General features: G+C 41.7%; 1 protein-coding gene across 4 annotated transcripts in view; it reads left to right on the top strand.

The window, feature by feature from the left end:
* The window catches only part of TTC27 (tetratricopeptide repeat domain 27), a 176952-nt gene that overhangs the window by 10909 nt on the left and 147136 nt on the right, over positions 1 to 18907 (top strand). For all 4 annotated transcript variants that reach the window (XM_074011997.1, XM_005576159.4, XM_065527199.1 and 1 more), the window contains one exon: positions 8636 to 8738. In XM_074011997.1, the coding sequence (XP_073868098.1) occupies positions 8636 to 8738 (103 nt within the window). The remainder of the gene's footprint in view (positions 1 to 8635; positions 8739 to 18907) is intronic.

The raw sequence follows: 18907 nt of genomic DNA, 5'->3' as shown, positions 1-18907 counted from the left end.
ATTGCTCTCCAGCCTGGGCAACAGAGTGAGACTCTGTCTCAGAAAAACCAAAACAAAACAAAACAAAAACAATGAAAAAAAGACATACCTCATAGTCTTTTATGAATTTCATATAGGATAATGAGCAGTGACCAAAATTTAATGGGTCTTAATTTCTGTTTCCTGGCTCACATTCTATGTTATGTCATTATTTGGGTTGGATTTATATGGTTTCTTCATATAAACTAGTGAGGACAAATATACACACAGAATGCTAATATGCAGAAAGAAAAGACAGTCTTTGGAGGTTTAGTGGAGGTTGTCAGCCATGCAGTGTGCAGTCTGTGTTGCTGCTATTCAACTCTGCTGCATTGTAGTGTTAAAGCAGCTGTAGACAATGTTTCATTAAATGGACATGACTGTCTTCCAATAAAGCTTTATTCGTGGACACTGAAACTTACATTTTATGTACTTCTCACATTAACAAAATACTATTATTGATTTTCCCAGTGATATAAAAATGTAAAAACGATTTTCAGTTCTTGGGCTCTGTGGAAACCAGTAGTGGACTGGATTTGTGCACAGGCTGTGCCTGGCTGACCCCTGCTTCATCTGATTGTTACAGCCTGGTGTGCTGCAGACCCCATAGTGTCAGAAATAGTACATCTAAATTTTACGTGAAATCTCCCAATTTTGGCTGACAATTTTTAGGAAACACAATAGTTCTTTCTTTTTTTTTTTTTTGAGATGGAGTTTCACTCTTGTTGCCCAGGCTGGAGTGCAACGGCGCGATCTCGGCTCATCACAACCTCCGCCTCCTGGGTTCAAGTGATTCTCCTGTCTCAGCTTCCCAAGTAGCTGGGATTACAGGCGTGCGCCACCATGTCTGGCTAATTTTGTATTTTTATTTATTTATTTTTCTGAGACAGAGTCTCGCTCTGTCGCCCAGGCTGGAATGCAGTGGCGTGATCTCAGCTCACTTCAAGCTCTACCTCCTGGGTTCATGCCATTCTCCTGCCTCAGCCTCCCAAGCAGCTGGGACTACAAGCGGCTGCCACTATGCCTGGCTAATTTTTTTTGTTTTTAGTAGCGATGGGATTTCTCCACATTGGTCAGGCTGGTCTCGAACTCCCAACCTCGGATGATCCGCCCACCTCAGCCTCCCAAAGTTCTAGGATTACAGGCGTGAGCTACCGTGCCCTGCCCAAGAATCACAGTATTTCTATAGGTGAAAGTAGACTTGGTCTGTGCTATGTAAGGGCTTACTTTCCTAAGCATTTAAGATTATACACTAAAGTTAATTAATTAATTAATTTTTTTGAGATGGAGTCTCACTGTGTCGCATAGGCTGTAGTATAGTAGTGTGATCTTGGCTCACTGCAACCTCTGCCTAACAGGTTCAAGCAATTCTCATGCCTCAGCCTCCTGAGTAGCTGGGATTACGGGTGCCTACTACCACGTTTGGCTAATTTTTTGTATTTTTAGTAGAGACATGGTTTCACCATGTTGGCCATGTTGGTTTCAAACTCCTAATCTCAAGTAACCTGCCTGCCTTGGCCTCCCAAAGTGCTGGGATCACAGTCATGAGCCACCACACCTGGCCTAAATTTGTTTTAAAAGAAGAGGTAAGAAGGGAAGTAATGCCTCTATCTGCAACTCTCATGAGAGCCAGAGGATTTGGAATCCATTGTACTAGAGGGTGTTTTTTTGTTTGTTTGTTTGTTTGTTTGTTTTTAAGACAGGGTCTGTCTATGTTGCCCAGGCTGGAATGCAGTGGCATGAACTCAGCTTACTGCAACCTCTGCCTCCTGGGCTGAAGCCATCCTCCCACCTCAGCCTCCCAAGTAACTTGGACTATGGGCATGTGCCACCACACCCAGCTAATTTTTGTATTTTTTTGTAGAGACAGGGTTTCACCTGTTGCCTAGGCTGGTCTTGAACTTGTGGGCTCAAGTGACTGACCTGTCTCCATTTCCCCTAAGTGTTGAGATTATAGGCATAAGCCACCATTCCTAGCCTGGAAGGGTTTTTGTTTTTGAGACAGCGTCTTGCTCTGTCGCCCAGGCTGGAGTACAGTGGTGCGATCTTGGCTCACTGCAACCTACGCCTCCCAGGTTCAAGTGATTGTCCTGCCTCAGCCTCCCAAGTAGCTGGGACTACAGGTGTGTACCACCATGCCTAGCTAATTGAGGGGTTTTTAATACATAGATTTCAACATGTCTTAGCATATATGAGGCTTCATCTTTTGAGCTCTTAGTGATAGTAGCTTGAGTAAAACATTTTTCCCCTAAGTAAGTTGATCTGAGTTAAATGGTCTTATAGACTGACGATTACTTTGCGCTATTGTTTTATTTATTTATTTATTTATTTATTTATTTTTTGAGGCAGAGTCTTGCTGTGTTGCCCAGGCTGAAGTGCAGTGGCGTGATCTCGGCTCACTGCAACCTCTGCCTCTTGGGTTCAAGCGATTCTCCTACCTCAGCCTCCCTAGTAGGGATTACGGGCATGTGCCACCATGCCCTGCTAATTTTTTTGTACTTTTAGTAGAAACTGGGTTTTACTGTGTTGGCCAACTGGTCTCAAACTCCTGACCTCAAGTGATCCACCCGCCTCGGCCTTCCAAATTACTGGGGTTACAGGCGTGAGCCACCGTGCCCTGCCGCTCTAAGTAAAGTATCACCAAGCCATGAGGCTGCCAAATGGCATTATTTTCTTTCTATTGAGAACTTATGGTCACTAATGAATGAGTGAGAAGGTTTTTAAGTTGCTCAAAAATTTTCTTCAAGTATGTTAAGCGTTGTCTGAGTGCAGTGGCTCTCGCCTGTAATACCAGCACTTTGGGAGGCTGAGGCCGGCAGATCACCTGAGGTCAGGAGTTTGACACCAGTCTGGCCAACATGGCGACACCCTGTCTTTACTAAAAATACAAAAATTAGCCAGGCGTCGCTGGGCACAGTGGTTCACTCCTGTAATCCCAGCACTTTGGGAGGCCGAGGCAGGTAGATCACGTGAGGTCAGGAGTTTGAGACCGAACTGGCCAACACAGTGAAACCTCATTTCTATTAAAAATACAAAAATTAGCCAGGTGTAGTGGTCAGTCCTTGTAATCTCAGCTACTTGGAAGGCTGAGGCAGGAGAATCTCTTGAACCCGGGAGGCGGAGTTTGCAGTGAACCGAGATGGTTCCACTGCACTCCAGGCTGAGCGACACAGCAAAACTCTGTCTCAAAAAAAAAAAAAAAAAAAAATTAGCCAGGCATGGTGGTGCATGCCTGTAATCCCAGCTACTCAAGAGGTTGAGGCAGGAATATTGCTTGAATGCGAAAGGCGGAGGTTGCAGTGAGCCAAGATCGTGCACTGCTCTCCAGCCCAGGTGACAGAGTGAGACTGTCTCCAAAAAAAAAAAAGTATGTTAAGCATCATTTGAAAAATCATATATATACTGTCAACAACTTAGGAGAATTAATAAATATGTGCTCTACTGGTTGTAGATGTCATTCTTGTAGGGCTGCAGAGGCAAGTTACCTAATTGCTTGGCAGATGTAAACAACTTTTGACTTCTGCTTAAAAACCCGTTTTCCTGTAGTATATCACTATGTATACATCATTTTGTGCTGAAATTTTGCGTTTCTTTTTCTTTTTTCTTTTTTTTTTTTCTTGAGATGGGAGACAGGGTCTCACTATGTTGCCCAGGCTGATCTTGAACTCCTGGCCCCAAGTGATCCTCCCACCTCAGCCTCCTGAGTAGCTGGAACTTCAGGAGCACACCATCCTGCCTGGCTTCTCTTATCATTCAGTTGAAGCATTATTCTTTCTATTATAGATTTTTCCTGTGGACCTTTACTATATCTTTCTTTTTTCCCACTCTCCCTTCCTCCCTTCCTCCCTCCCTCCCTCCCTTCCTTCCTTCCTTTCGGCTTTTATTTTTTTTGAGATGTCTTGCTATGTTGTCCAGGATGGCCTTCAACTTGTAGGCTCAGGTGATCCTCCTGCTCCAGCCTCCTGAGCAGCTGGGACTACAGGCACCTGGCTTATATCATTCTCTTAAGGGTGTTATTAAAAATGGCTTATTTGATGAATTAAGATAAAATAGTAAAGAAACATTACATACTTATCCAAGTTAATTTTAACCTTTTAAATTAATTTTTGAGTAACCTGACTCCTAAGAAATGTATCAAATTATTTATGATGATATTATTTTTGCGAAATTATAGAAGAAGATTTTCCCACAAACCCTAATCTATGAAGTATACAGACTAGAATTAGTATTATGTAAGTGGTTGAGTAAAATGAGTCTTGGTTTTGAAATTAACAGCTGTGTGACCTTATGCTAGTTAATTTCTCTGAATATCAGTTTCCATTGATAAAATGGGATAAACTGCCAAATATTTATTTGGTGCCTTGTGAGTATACTACTGCTCCCTGCTGTCTGAGAGGTTCTTGACTTGTGACTTCTCAGTCAGACCATTCTGTAATAAGTGTTATAATCAGGAGATAAAATCTAGAAATTATCTAAAGCAAGACTTCAAGTTTGCTTTTTTATTAATGCATAAATTTTTTCTTCCTTTTTTTATTTTTTTGAGACAGAGTCTTACTCTGTCGCCCAGGCTGGAGTGCAGTGGCATTATCTCAGCTCACTGCAACCTCCACCTCCCAGATTCAAGTGATTCTGCTGCCTCAGCCTCCCAAGTAGCTGGGACTACAGGCATGTACCACCACACCCAGCTAATTTTTTTTGTATTTTTAGTAGAGATGGATTTTCACCATGTTGGTCAGGCTGGTCTCGAACTCCTGACCTCGATGATCTGCTTGCCTCAGCCTCCCTTAGTGTTGGGATTATAGGCGTGAGCCACCGTGCCCGGCCTCAATTTTCAATTTTTCAATTTTTATTTTTATTTTTGTAGAGATGGGATCTCACTGCATTGCCCAGGCTTGTCTGAAACTCGTGGCTCCAAGTGATCTTCCTACCTTGGCTTCCCAAAGTGCTGGGATTGCAGGCATGAGCTACTGTGATGGCTCTCTATTTTTATATTAAGCAATTCTTGACAAACTGAAAAAAGGTCTGATACACTTACTAGTAGAAAAATAGGCTATGCTTTCTATATTTGTTTTATTCTTCCCTCCCCCATATAAAGATTTTTGGTTTGAGAGTTAATTTATAGATCTGATTTTTAAGAGTTCAGCATATTATATATTTTTTTTTTTGTTTTTTGTTTTTAAGAGTCAGAGTCTCTTCTCTGTTGCCCAACCTGGAGTATAGTGGTGTGATCACAGCTGACTATAACCTTAAACTCCTGAGTAGCTAGGATTACAGATATGCACCACCACGCTCAGCTATCTAAAAAATTTTTTTGTAGAAATGGGTTCTTACTGTGTTGCCCAGGCTGGTCTTGAATTTATGGCCTCAGGTGAGCTTCCCGCTACCCAAAGTGCTGGGAATACAAGTGTGAGCCACTGTGCCTGGTCTTGTATTATGTGTTTTCTTAAAAGTGAAATCTTTTTGACTGGATGTATCTAAGTTCCCGTGTCTAGAAAAGTAAAGAATAAGCTGCCAGACCTGACTCACTTATTGCTGACAGCAGATAAGGGACAGATAATTGAAACGTAAACTGACTTCATGCTATAGTGATAGGAAAAGAATGAAAATGAGGCAACACCTCGGGGAATTCAGTTAAAAACTGTCTGAAATTTCTTCGCTATTAGATAATTTTACATTTCCTCACATGCACTGAGGAAACAGTATTAATTTGAAAGGATTTTGTCATGGAGTCCAAATTCATTTGTGGTTGCATCACGGTTGTAGTAGTTGTGGTGTATAACACTTCAGAAGCGAACCAGCCTATGGTGTGTAGCAGTTTAGAAGGGAACCTCTTAGTCAAATGAAGAAATTAACTTCAAGCAAAAGTGTCCTTTTGAGCCAGATGCTGTGGCATATACCTGTCATCCCAGGTACTTGGAGGTCTGAGGCAGGATGACTTGAGTCCAGGAGTTTGAAGCTGCAGTGTGCTATGATGGCACCTGTAAATAGCCACTGCACTCCAACCTGGACAGTGTAGTGAGACCCCATCTCAAAAGAAAAAGCCTTTTGGTAATTGTCATCTCATATTTGTAGGTCACTGAAAGGAAAACTAATTCTTAGACTTTCATGTGATATAATGTAAAGTAATATAGTTACAAATAATTTATAATGAGCTTATGAAAAGTACCTATCATTGCTTGTACACATGTACATATACACACATGCACATATACAGAGGAAGCTCTGGAGGAATATAAACCTTGGTCACAGATTTTTCTGCAACAGGAGGATTCTGCAGGAGGAGGGACTGTGGAAGAGAGATTTTCACTCTTCACTGTATATACTGTTTTTTTTTTTTTTTTTTTTTTTTGAGATGGAGTTTCACTCTTGTTGCCCAAGCTGGAGTGCAGTGGCGTGATCCTGGCTCACTGCAACTTCCGCCTCCCGGGTTCAAGTGATTCTCCTGCCTTAGCCTCCCAAGTAGCTGGGATTACAGATGTGTGCCACCACGCCTGGCTAATTTTTTGTATTTTTAGTGGAAATGGGATTTCACCATGTTAGCCAGGCTACTCTCGAACTCCTGACCTCAGGTGATCCGCCCACCTCGGCCTCCCAAAGTGCTGGGACTACAGGCGTGAGCCACTGTGCCTGGCCCTTTTTTTTTTTTTTTAAAGAGACTTGGTCTCACAATGTTGCCCAGCTGATAAACTCCTAGCCTTGAGGGATCTTCTCATTTCAGCCTCCTGAGTAGCTGGGATTACAGGTGTAAGGTATCATACCTGGCCATACTTTTATATTGGCTTGTTGTTTCTTGTTTTTATTCTTCTTTTTTTTTTTTAATATATGTTGATCAAGTAAGAAAAAGCATCAGTGAATAAAAGAAAAAGCTCAGCTTGTACATTATTTAAGACAGTGTATAAAATCCAGTTTCTGACCGGGTACAGTTCCTCATGCCTGTAATCCCAGCACTTTAGGAGGCCAAGGTGGGTGGATCACTTGAGCCCAGGAGTTTCGGACTACCTGGGCAACATGACAAAACCCCATCTCTACCAAAAAATATAAAAATTAGCTGGGCGTGGTGACATGGCCGGTAGTCCCAGCAATGCAGGAAGCTGAAGTGGGAGGATCACCTGAGCCTGGGGAGGTCCAGGCTGCAGTGAGGTGTGGTCACGCCACTGCACTCCAGCCTGGGCGACAGAATGAGACCTTGCCTCAAAAAGGAAAAAAAAAACAAAAAACGGTTTCTGCCCTCAGAAATGTATGGCTCAGGTAGAGTTATAAACTTGAAAAACAAGTGCTGTCCGATATGGTGCCAACTTCTAGGAACAGTGTAGAAGTTCAAAGAAGTGAAAGATCAGTATGTGCCACACTAGCAGGAGAAGACTGTAAGGAAGAGGTTTCATACGGGTGTGGAAGCAATCTTCTCAGTTTGGGGGAACATCTGAATCCAAGGTATTTCTTAGTAGATTGTGTAAAATATATTGCTTTGAGGAGGATATAGAGATGAATAAGACGGGATTTCTTATCTTGTTGGATAGTAGACAGTATTGGAACCTGGCATGACATACATAAAATGCAGTGGAATGTGTTTGCAAGGGAATTACAGATAATGTGCTGGAAGTTCAGGTGATGGAAAAATCACCCCCATAGGGGGTTCTTGTGGGAGGCCTCTGAAGGAGTTGGTACTTGGATTAAAGTGGTAAGAGAGTGCCACAGAGCAGGATGAATACAACCGTTTTTTTTTTTTTTTTGAGACAGGGTCTCGCCGTGTCGCCCAGGCTAGAGTGCAGTGGTGCATCCTCGGCTCACTGCAACCTCTGCCTCCCAGGTTCAAGCAATTCTCCTGCCTCGGCCTCCTGAGTAGCTGGGACTACAGGTGCGCATCACCATGCCTGGTTGTTTTGTATTTTTAGTAGAGACAGGGTTTCACCATGTTGGCCAGGCTGGTCTCAAACTCCTGACCTCAGGTGATCCACCTGCCTCAGCCTCCCAAAGGTGGGAGCCACTGCACCTGGCAATTACAACATATATATATATGTATACACACACACGTGTGTGTGTGTATTTTTTTTTTTTTTTGAGGAGTCTCTCTCTGTCACCCTGGGTGAAGTGCAGTGGCACGATCTTGGCTTACTGCAACCTCCGCCTCTGGGGTTCAAGCGATTCTCCTGTCTCAGCTTCCTGAGTAGCTGGGACTACAGGTGCCTGCTACCACGCCCGGCTAATTTTTGTATTTTTGTAGAGATGGGGTTTCACCATGTTGGCCAGGTTGGTCTTGAACTCCTGACCTTGTGATCTACCCGCCTCAGCCTCCCAAAATGTTGTGATTACAGGCATGAGCCACCATGCCCAGCCACAACTTATATTTTAAAGGAGGAGACGACAAGTTCAAAATGGCATCAGGAAGTCCAAATGGCTAAAAAAAAAAAAAATACAGGCTCGGAGAGAATGGAGGTGAGGTGTTATTCTTATGGAAGACATAGATGTGGGTTTTGTTATTACTAAAGAGAGCAGTGGATGGGTAATCTTATTGAGGAATAAATTTAATGAATGTAAAAAAATTCTAAAAATCTCAGTTAATGTAAAAAGTTTTCTAAAGTATCCTTTTATTTCAGCTTACGTGGTGTTTTTTTCCTAGAGCTTGCCATGGTGGACTTTGAGATGTGTGAATATTCATCAGCATTTGCTTGAGGAACGCTCACCTCTGCTTTTTACTCTTGCTGAAAACTGTATTGATCAAGGTATGTAGCAGATTTTGTTTGATATGGGCATGTAGCTCCGTTCTAATTACTTGACTGATATACTCCTTTTTTGTTTATTTTTTTGTCCGGTAGTAATGCCTTTTTGTTTGGAGTTGTTTCTTTCTTTTTTTTTGATGTAGAATATCACAAGTTGTTATGTTGTCAGATTATAGAGTTCCTTTTGGTCATTTTAGTTTAAAAAAGATATCTACTTTCACTTACTTTACCTACTGAGTAAGGGTGATTTGCTGTATGATTTTATCTCAAATTGTTTAAAGATATTATAATTTTTTTCTGTTCTTTAAGAAGCCGCATTGGAAACAAATGTACTCACCTTAATTCTTTTTTTTTAAAAAAGTCCTTAACTAAGTTAAGCTGGAGTAAATAGTATTAAATTACACAAAGAATAAGGAATTATCCTATATCCTACTGAGTACATCAAGAAAAGCGTAAGAAAACAGTTGATAGAAAACAAGTTTCACTGAAGTTAACAATAGGTAAGGAGGCTATTTTGTATTTGATTTTATTAGTATTTTTTGTAACGTATAATATACATGCAGAACAATACCTAAAACCTAAATGAAAAATTTGCCAAATAATTATAAACCAAACATCCATGTAAGTGCCTCCTGCTGCCTTTGTTGCAGATATCCCACTGTATCCTAGGGAAAGACTTTGAAAAAGAGGAGAATCTTAGGTGCCTTAACACTTGGTTTCCAGTCTTCCTAGTTTTGGGGATGGTTTTTTTTTGACGAAAGTTGCCACACAAAACAAAAACAGATTCTCCTGTGGTGAAGGAATACGTGAACGTAAATGAGCTTGGACTTGACCATGAGTTTTTGAGTGACAGAGATGGGATTTGACTTTAGCTGTGTCTGGTTCCAAAGCCCAGACTCCTTTCGGATTCAAGGAGTATGGAATGAATATGTACGTGTGTGTCCAAGGGACATGGGGAGTGGTAGTTAGCATCATTCTGTGTGGAGAAAAGTGATCTGTACTTGATGGAGGTAGCAGATTCATGAAGGTATAACATAACTCTCGTGTTATATATAATATATATTATATATTTTTATTTATTTATTTATTTATTGAGACGGAGTCTCGCTGTGTCGCCCAGGCTGGAGTGCAGTGGCCGGATCTCAGCTCACTACAAGCTCCGCCTCCCGGGTTCACACCATTCTCCTGCCTCATCCTCCCGAGTAGCTGGGACTACAGGCGCCCGCCACCACGCCCGGCTAGTTTTTTATATTTTTTAGTAGAGACGGGGTTTCACCGTGTTAGCCAGGATGGTCTCGATCTCCTGATCTCATGATCCGCCCGTCTCAGCCTCCCAAAGTGCTGGGATTACAGGCTTGAGCCACCGCGTCCAACCTTATATATTTTTATATATATTATATATTATATGCATATATACATATATAATATAAGAGGCTCCTGTACCTTTTGGGCATCTGTTTCCTTCAAGAGATGTTATGTTATGTTATGTTATGTTATGTTATGTTATGTTATGTTATGTTATGTTATGTTTTGAGACAGAATTTTGCTCTTGTTGCCCAGGCTGGAGTGCAATGGCGCGATCTTGGCTCACCGCAACCTCCGCCTCCTAGGTTCAAACAATTCTCCTGCCTCAGCCTCCTGAGTAGCTGGGATTACAGGCATGTGCCACCACATCCGGCTAATTTTGTACTTTTAGTAGAGACAGGGTTTCTCCATTTTGGTCAGGTTGGTGTTGAACTCCTGACCTCAGGTGATCAGCCTGCCTTGGCCTCCCAAAGTGCTGAGATTACAGGCGTGGGCCACTGAGCCCGCAATCCTTAAAGAGTTTTTACAGTAACAAGCTAGGCCAGAATACAGTGGAGAGGACTATAGCTTGTTTAGTCATAAATATTACTAAGCCAGGTGAGTGGTTGAAACTAATTTCTCAGTTTTTATTTTATTCTAGGACAGAAATACATAAACATATGCTAATCTTAGATAAAATGACCATGCATACATAATTCAAATAGAGATAATAATGAAAGTATTATTCAATCAGTATAATAATTGATTCATTTATGTCGTTTGTTCCAGGACTTAGTTTATATTCTTTCAAGATATTTAGGTAACATAAGGCTGGGGGTCAAGCAGAGGGCCTATTAGATGTGATCATAAATGTTGTAAGTCATCCCTTGGTATCCAAGGATTGGTTCTGGAACCTGACCCTCTCATACCAACATCCTTGTATGCTTTCCTTATGTATCTTTTTAAAAGGTAGGAACTGGGCCAGGCACGGTGGCTCACACCTGTAATCCCAGCACTTTGGGAGGCCGAGGCGGGTAGATCACGAGCTCAGGAGTGTGAGACCAGCCTGGCCAACATGGCGAAACCCCGTCTCTACTAAAATACAAAAATTAGCTGGGCGTGGTGGCAGGCACCTTAATCCGAGCTACTCAGGAGGCTGAGGCAGGAGAATTGTGTGAACCCAGGAGGCAGAGGTTGCAGTGAGCCAAGATCACGTCATTGCACTCCGGCCTGGGCGACAGGGCAAGACTGCATCTCAAAAAAATAAAATAAAATAAAAAAAATAAAAAAAATAAAATAAAATAAAAAGTAGGAACCATATGGTATGTTTTGGAGAGGATTCTATTCTGTGAGTTAAAATTAAGTTCCAAACCAGAAACTAAGATAGCTGGAAAATGTGACTTTAAGTGACTCATTCCCCAAGAGGTCTCAGTTCTTTTCTGTGTTGTATTTCAGCATGTCATTTGCTTTGCCTTGCAACTAAGAATTTTTTATGTTGCTGTTCTAGGCTAATCAATGGCACTTTTCAGTATATCTAGTCATAAAATGGTCCATTTTGGCTAGGTCTAAATAGGTTCATAGCTAGTACTGAATTATAACCTTTCATGAACGATTTCATTTTTAAAATGTTTTGTTCTGGGATTTGATCCAAATGTTGTCCAAACGGTCACTTATAACTGAAATAAGATTCAGTGCCCAGAGAAGGGTATTATATTTGAAATCTTGCCCTTGAAGGATCATCAGAAAGTTGGCAGGATTGTTTTTTTCAATTCTGTGAAATATAAGCAAAGGATTTTATGAACAACTATGATATTTAGGTTTTTGTCCAGACATGTTACACCAGTATAATACAGTGGAATGGAGCCTATCATAATGTCAGCATAACTTTGCTGGGCTGATTACGTCTATAATAGGAGTAGGTCAGAATCTTGAAAATATATTTCTCAGTACAATCTAAAGCATTCTTTTGGATGTCACACTAAATGAAAGCATGATTCTCTAAAGAACTACTTTGGGGCATACAACAATTGATCGTGGCATCCAGTGCTGAAAACATGTTATGTGTAGTGCATGAGAGGTAATATTGTACTTTAGCTGTTTGAAGATGACCTCATAAAGTCACTAAGAGAAACCGGGTTAAAATACTGTCATCAAGTCCTGCTGTGACGTTTCAGGCAGCTCTGTGACTCTGGGATTAGGTTGTTTCCACACTGAAAAAGTGTTCAAAACAACAGTCTCCGCTGTGACTCACGCCTGTAATCCCAGCGCTTTGGGAGGCTGACGCAGTGGATCACCTGAGGTCAAGAGTTCAAGACCAGCCTGGCCAACATGGTGAAACCTTATCTCTACTAAAAACATAAAAATTAGCCAGACATTGTGGTGTGTGCCTGTAATCCCAGCTACTCGGGAGGCTGAGGTAGGAGAATCTCTTGAACCCGGTGGTAGAGGTTGCAGTGAGCCAAGATCACACCACTGTACTCCAGCCTGGGTGACAGAGTGAGACTCCATCTCAAAAAAAAAAAAAAAGAAAAAAAAAAGAAAGAAAACAGTCATTTGGTAACTGATGCATACATTGATTTCTTTTCATAAATTTGATACTTTGGAATAAATGTTATTGAATGTACTAAACATCATTGTCTGTAATTATAATTGTCCATTAAGGATTTCATTTTAGCATAGCATTTAAGTAATCTCATGAGAAGAGATTTTGGTTTTAGCATACATTTTAAGTGTGGGTGACATTTTGATCCAGAATGTCACAAATATTCATTTCCAGGGATAACCTCCTGATTTATTAAAATAAGAATATATGCCTATTGGGTCAACATGCTCCTTTTTAAATTTAAACCTTGGGTTATCTATCTTCAAAGCTCAAAACTTTGCTTCCATTGTTGACTCATTGTTTTCCACCATTCTGCATTTCTAGCCAGTTCTTAAATCTTACCAATTCTTCCCCAAGGGACCCATATTGATCTCTCTTTTCCATATCTACAGCTTTTATCCTAATCTGAAATCTTTAGTTTGGAAAGGCCCTTTAGAGATAATCTTGTCTAGCTAAATCATTTTACAAAGAATTGAGACTTAGAGAAGTTGCCCAAGAACCAGCACAATGATGTGGAGTTTCTTACTCCAAGTCCTGCTGACACTTTCCCTTGCTTTTGATAATGCAGCTAACATTTCTGTAGTGTATACACCATATCAAGCACTCTTTGAAGTCTTTAATTATATTAACTAGCTTATTCCTCACAACTATGAGGTAGAGCCAAAGATGGTGTAATAGTGGATATAGTGTGCCTTTTAAAAAACACCTTTTTTTTTTTTGAGACGGAGTCTCGCTCAGTCGCCCAGGCTGGAGTGCAGTGGCGCGTCTCGGCTCACAGCAAGCTCCGCCTCCCGGGTTCATGCCCTTCTCCTGCCTCAGCCTCCTGAGTAACTGGGACTACAGGCGCCCGCCACTATGCCCAGCTAATTGTTTTTTGTATTTTTAGTAGAGACGGGGTTTCACTGTGTTAGCCAGGATGGTCTCGATCTCCTGACCTTGTGATCCGCCAGCCTCAGCCTCCCAAAGTGCTGGGATTACAGGCATGAGCCACCATGCCCAGCCTGACATAGCATTTTAAAATCTAGCTTTTAGTTCTTGATTCCCTGTGTGAACTCAAGCAGTTCACTTGACTTCTAAACCAAGGTTTGCTTCCTTATAAAATAATCTTTGAATTCTTTCCAGGTATAAAATAATGTGACGTTTTGTAGTCCAGCTTCTCATACTAATGGTGGACTCTTGGAAGTTTGTGTCTAAAAAATTATCCCCTTTTTTATTGGACAGTTTCAGAGATTACTTGGTGAAGGAGCTCATTTCATTGTTAAGATTAGTGATTGCTACAAAGCACTTTTTTTTTTTTTGAAAGACAGAGTCTCGCTTTGTCACCCAGTACTTTTAAAATTAATTACAAAATCTTATATTGTCACTTTCATGCAGTATTTCTGCTAACTAGAGCTGTGCTGTTCAATATAGTAGTTACTAGCCATGTATGGCTACTTAAATTCAAATAAAGTAGAATAGATGAAATTGCAAATTCAGCTCCTCAGTTACTGGGCACATTTCAAGTGCTCAGAAGCCACATGTAGCTAATGGCTGCCACCTGGACAGTGCAGCTGTAGACTGCTCAATAACATCAGGGAAAGTTGCATTGAACAACACTGCTATTGAGTACTGGCTTGAGTGTTCTAAATGCCAATTTCATAATGTCTTATGTTTTTAATGGGGAAATTTTTTATTAGTCCCAGTTTTATCTTTGGCCTTCTATCTCCTGCTGAATTTGATATTTAATTTAATAAACTCTTGAATGCTTGTTGTGTTCCAGAAACTGTGCTAGGTGCTGTGGATATCAGTGAACTTAGTGAGATAAGGACTAAAATACAGGTTGGACAAACAGGTAATGCAGAGTAAGGAATGAGGGAGAGAATATGATTGTTCTGAACCGGGAGGTCAGAGAAAGCTTCACCAAGTGGCTGATACTTGCACTGAATCTTAAAGAATGGTGGGGATTTTTTAGGTAGAGAACTTGGAAAGGACATGTACTATGTACAAAGAGAGGTACAGAGACTTGGAACGTCTTTGTGAATTTGGGAATTCCAGTTGTTTGGAATGCCTGGAGCGGAGTGTGAAGGGCGTGTGTCTCAGCTGATGAGGTTTTCCGGATGGGGAGGAGCTAGATCATGAGGATGCTGGATTTTCATCTCCTTGGTGATCACCACGAAAGGGTTTTTAGAATATTTGCTCACACCAAGGATATTATTTGAGTTGTGATAGGTGCTGGGCCTATGCCTGTGGATGAGACACACATAGACCCTCCTTGGTAAACCTTACAAACTTGATGTGAGGTTGCAGCCAAATTCTACCCATCTTTTAAGGCCCCACCCTTCTGATAAGGTTTGTTCAATTATCCAATCTTTATGGGTTTCCCCTTCTGCTACTTTTGGTCAATGGCACACAATTTAGAATCAAACTAACTGCATATTGAATCATTCAATAATGATTGTGTGTCTTTGCTTCTTAGCTACCTAGCTCTTCCTACCCCACCCCATTTTTAGGGAAGAGTAGGACTTAAACCTTGCAATGAGATCTAGCACAATTTTTTTTTTTTTTGAGACGGAGTCTCGCTCTGTCGCTTAGGCTGGAGTGCAGTGGCGTGATCTCGGCTCACTGCAAGCTCCGCCTTCCTGGTTCACGCTGTTCTCCTGCCTCAGCCTCCCAAGTAGCTGGGACTACAGGCGCCCGCCACCATGCCTGGCTAATTTTTTTGTATTTTCAGTAGAGACAGGGTTTCACTGTGTTAGCCAGGATGGTCTCCATCTCCTGACCTCATGATCCGCCCACCTCGGCCTCCCAAAGTGCTGAGATTACAGGTGTGAGCCACTGTGCCTGGCCTGATTTAGCACAGTTCTAAGAATCACTAATAACTCAATCGATAGGGATTAAAGGTTATACAATGGAAGAGAGGGAGATAGTTGGGAAAGGAGAGAGGCAGGAGAACGAATGAAAAATTAGAGGGGTCCGCAACAGGAAATGAAGCTTGCAAAGTATAGCAGGAAGAGAATTTTTTTAGAGGAAATGAGTTGGAGTTGGCAAGCACTTTCCTATTTAGACATGATAGGCCATATTCCTCCCTGGTTTTCATGGCTTATCAAGAAAACCCTTGGAACAATTAAAATTTGAAACAGTCACAAACTTTTTTTTTTGAGGCGGAGTCTTGCTCTGTTGCCCAGGCTGGAGTGCAGTGGCGTGATCTTGGGTCACTGCAGCCTCCACATCCCAGGTTCAAGTGATTCTCCTGCCTCGGCCTCCCAAGTAGCTGGGATTACAGGCGCCCGCCACCACGCCCAGCTAATTTTTGTATTTTTAGTAGAGACAGGGTTTCACCATGTTGGCCAGGCTGATCTCAAACTCCTGATCTCAAGTGATCTGCTCGCTTTGGCCTCACAAAGTGCTGGGATTACAGGCGTGAGCCACTTCGCCCAGCCCCTACTTATATTCTAATCCAGAGTTATCAGCTGTAACTTTTCCTTATTTTGCAGGTTCAGATATATTTCTTTTTTTTTCTTTTTTTTTGAGATGGAGTCTCGCTCTGTCGCCCAGGCTGGAGTACAGTGGTGCAATCTCGGTTCACTGCAACCTCTGCCTCCCGGGTTCAAGCGATTCTCCTGCCTCAGCCTCCTGAATAGCTGGGACTACAGGCGCCCGCCACCATGCACAGCTAATTTTTTTGTATTTTTAGTAGAGATGGAGTTTCACCATGTTGGCCAGGCCGGTTTCGAACTCCTGACCTCAAGTGATCCGTCCACCTCAGCCTCTCAAAGTGCCAGGATTACAGGTGTGAGCCACAACACCCTACCCCTACTTATTTTTATTCTAATCCAGAGTTACTAGCTGTAACTTTTCCTCATTTTGCACGTTCAAATAGATTTCTTTCTTTTTTTCTTTCTTTCTTTCTTTTTTTTTTTTTTGAAATGGAGTCTTCCTTTGTTACCCAGACTGCAATGTGCTGGTGGAATCTTGGCTCACTGCAACCTCTGCCTCCCGGGTTCAAGTGATTCTCCCACTTCAGCCTCCCAAGCAGCTGGGACTACTGGTGCTCACCACCACAACCGGCTAATTTTTGTATTTTTAGTAGAGATAGGGTTTCACCATGTTGGCCAGGCTGCTCTCAAACTCCTGACCTCAAGTGATCTGCCTGCCTCAGCCTCCGAAAGTGCTGGGATTACAGGTGTGAGCCACTGTGCCCGGCCTAGGTTCAGATATATTTCAAGCCATCATCTTTCATACTATTGTTATTTCTGAATCTGTATCTCTATGCAGGTATTACCTGGAGACATTATTTGTTTTTCTTTATGCTTTTCTGATATTTATGAAATTCAGCTTCTCAGGAGAATGTGGATGTTTGGTTGACTGTACTGCTCTGGGGGAAACAGCAGTTCTCTATCTTCATTGCTCTTTTTTCCTCAGAGTTTTATGTCTTCATCAGTAGCTTAATTACATTGGAAAGTTTTTCTGCTGAATACTTCTGACAGCTTTCAACTTTTACTCTATATCGGAAGCTTTAAAAATAGATAAAAGCCTCAATCCTTCTTAAACTTGTTCATACTGAGATTGGGCCTTCTTACTTTCCAAACTTTGAAAATGTACGATTTTTTGAAGTTTGAAACTGCTGTGTCAGGTCGTAGCCTTTGTCTCTTTTCTCATCTGCCTTTGGGCAACGTTTTCTCATTGTTCTTTCCACTTAGGGCAGGTGAAACTGAAAAGTTACGTTTTTGTGTGCTAAAAGTGATGTAAAATAATTTAGCAGTTATTCCACTTGAATAAGCATATCTTGGTGATAAACTGTCTGTTTCTGTTTGCTTGGAGATGTTCTTGTTTCTCTCCTTGAACTGTTGACTAAAAGATTCTAGGCAGCACCATGAAGATACTTTTCTGTCTTTCTTTCTTTCTTTTTTTTTTTTGAGACAGTCTCACTCTTGTCGCCCGGGCTAGAGTGGGAGTGCAGTGGCACAATCTACATTCACTGCAACCTCTGCCTCCTGGGTTCAAGCAATTCTTCCACCCCAGCCTCTCTAGTAGCTGGGATTGCAGGCCACCACACCCGGCTAATTTTTGTGTTTTTAGTAGAGACAGGGTTTCACCATGTTGGCCAGGCTGGTCTTGAATTCCTGACCTCAGGCGTGAGCCACCACTCCTGGCCATGTTTTTGGTTTTCGTTGTTGGTGTTGAGAAATCAGTATTGGTCCAATTGCTCTTTCTGTGTAACTAGTCCACCTATTTTCTTTTGCTCGTCTTAAGATTTTTACTTTGTATTTGCGGTTCTTTAGTTGAACTATGAGGTAGGTATGGATGCTTTTTCTTTTTTTCTTTTTTTTTGTTTTCTTTTGAGACTGGGTCTGGCTCTGTCACCCAGGCTGGAGTGCAGTGGTGTGATCTTGGCTCACTGCCACCTCCACCTCGCAGGCTCAAGTAATTCTCCTACCTCAGCCTCCTGAGTGGCTGAGACTACAAGGCGCACACCACCATGCCCAGCTAATTTTTGTATTTTTAGTAGAAATGAGGTTTCACCATGTTGGCCAGGCTGGTCTCGAACTCCTGAGCTCAGATGACCCGCCCGCCTTGACCTCCCAGAGTGCTAAGATTACAAGCATGAGCCATCATGCCCGAGCTCCCCTACTTTATTTATCCAACATTTGATCTCTGAACGTATAAGATAATGCAGAGAAAGCACGGAAGTACAAGAACAAAGCCAGTTATACTGATAGTACATGCATATATACATATGTATAGATAGGTGGGCAGAAAAGTTGGTAGGTAGATAGGAGGGAAGATAGATATATACAACCAATTTTGGGCATTTGTGTGACTTATTTATGTATTCTTAGTACAGTTTAAATTTGATAGTAGACCTACCTGAGCTATCACAACTTAGTAAGCCTTATTAAATGCAGTAAATGTCCTTTCCATGATACTTGAGAGAAGATTTTTAAGAACCTTGGCCAACCCTTGTGTCCCTTGATTTTTGCATCCAGAACATTTTGGGAAGATTACTGTCATTGGCAGCCAAGCAAAATTGTGTCACTTGTGAATTGTACTAAGGTCATAGAAGGTTATTATATTTCTGAGAGTAATGACTAGACACTCAGGAATAATGGGCAGACAAAAGGAGAAGAACATTAAAAAAAAAGAAGCCCTCATCAAGAGCATTAAGTATTATTGGATCCAGCTTTTCCTGGGTTTGGTTTGCATGGATGAAATCTATTCAGGGGTTTTCATAGTGAAGTTCACGTTAGGATGCCTATGTGCCTTCTGAGGTGAGGCATGTGCATCTTGACTTACTCTCTTTGACTCC

The sequence above is a fragment of the Macaca fascicularis genome, chromosome 13 (genome assembly GCF_037993035.2).
Source record: "Macaca fascicularis isolate 582-1 chromosome 13, T2T-MFA8v1.1".
Classification (NCBI taxonomy): Eukaryota; Metazoa; Chordata; class Mammalia; order Primates; family Cercopithecidae; genus Macaca; species Macaca fascicularis.
Note: the sequence above shows the minus strand (reverse complement) of the source record. Positions and strands in the feature narration are given on the sequence as shown.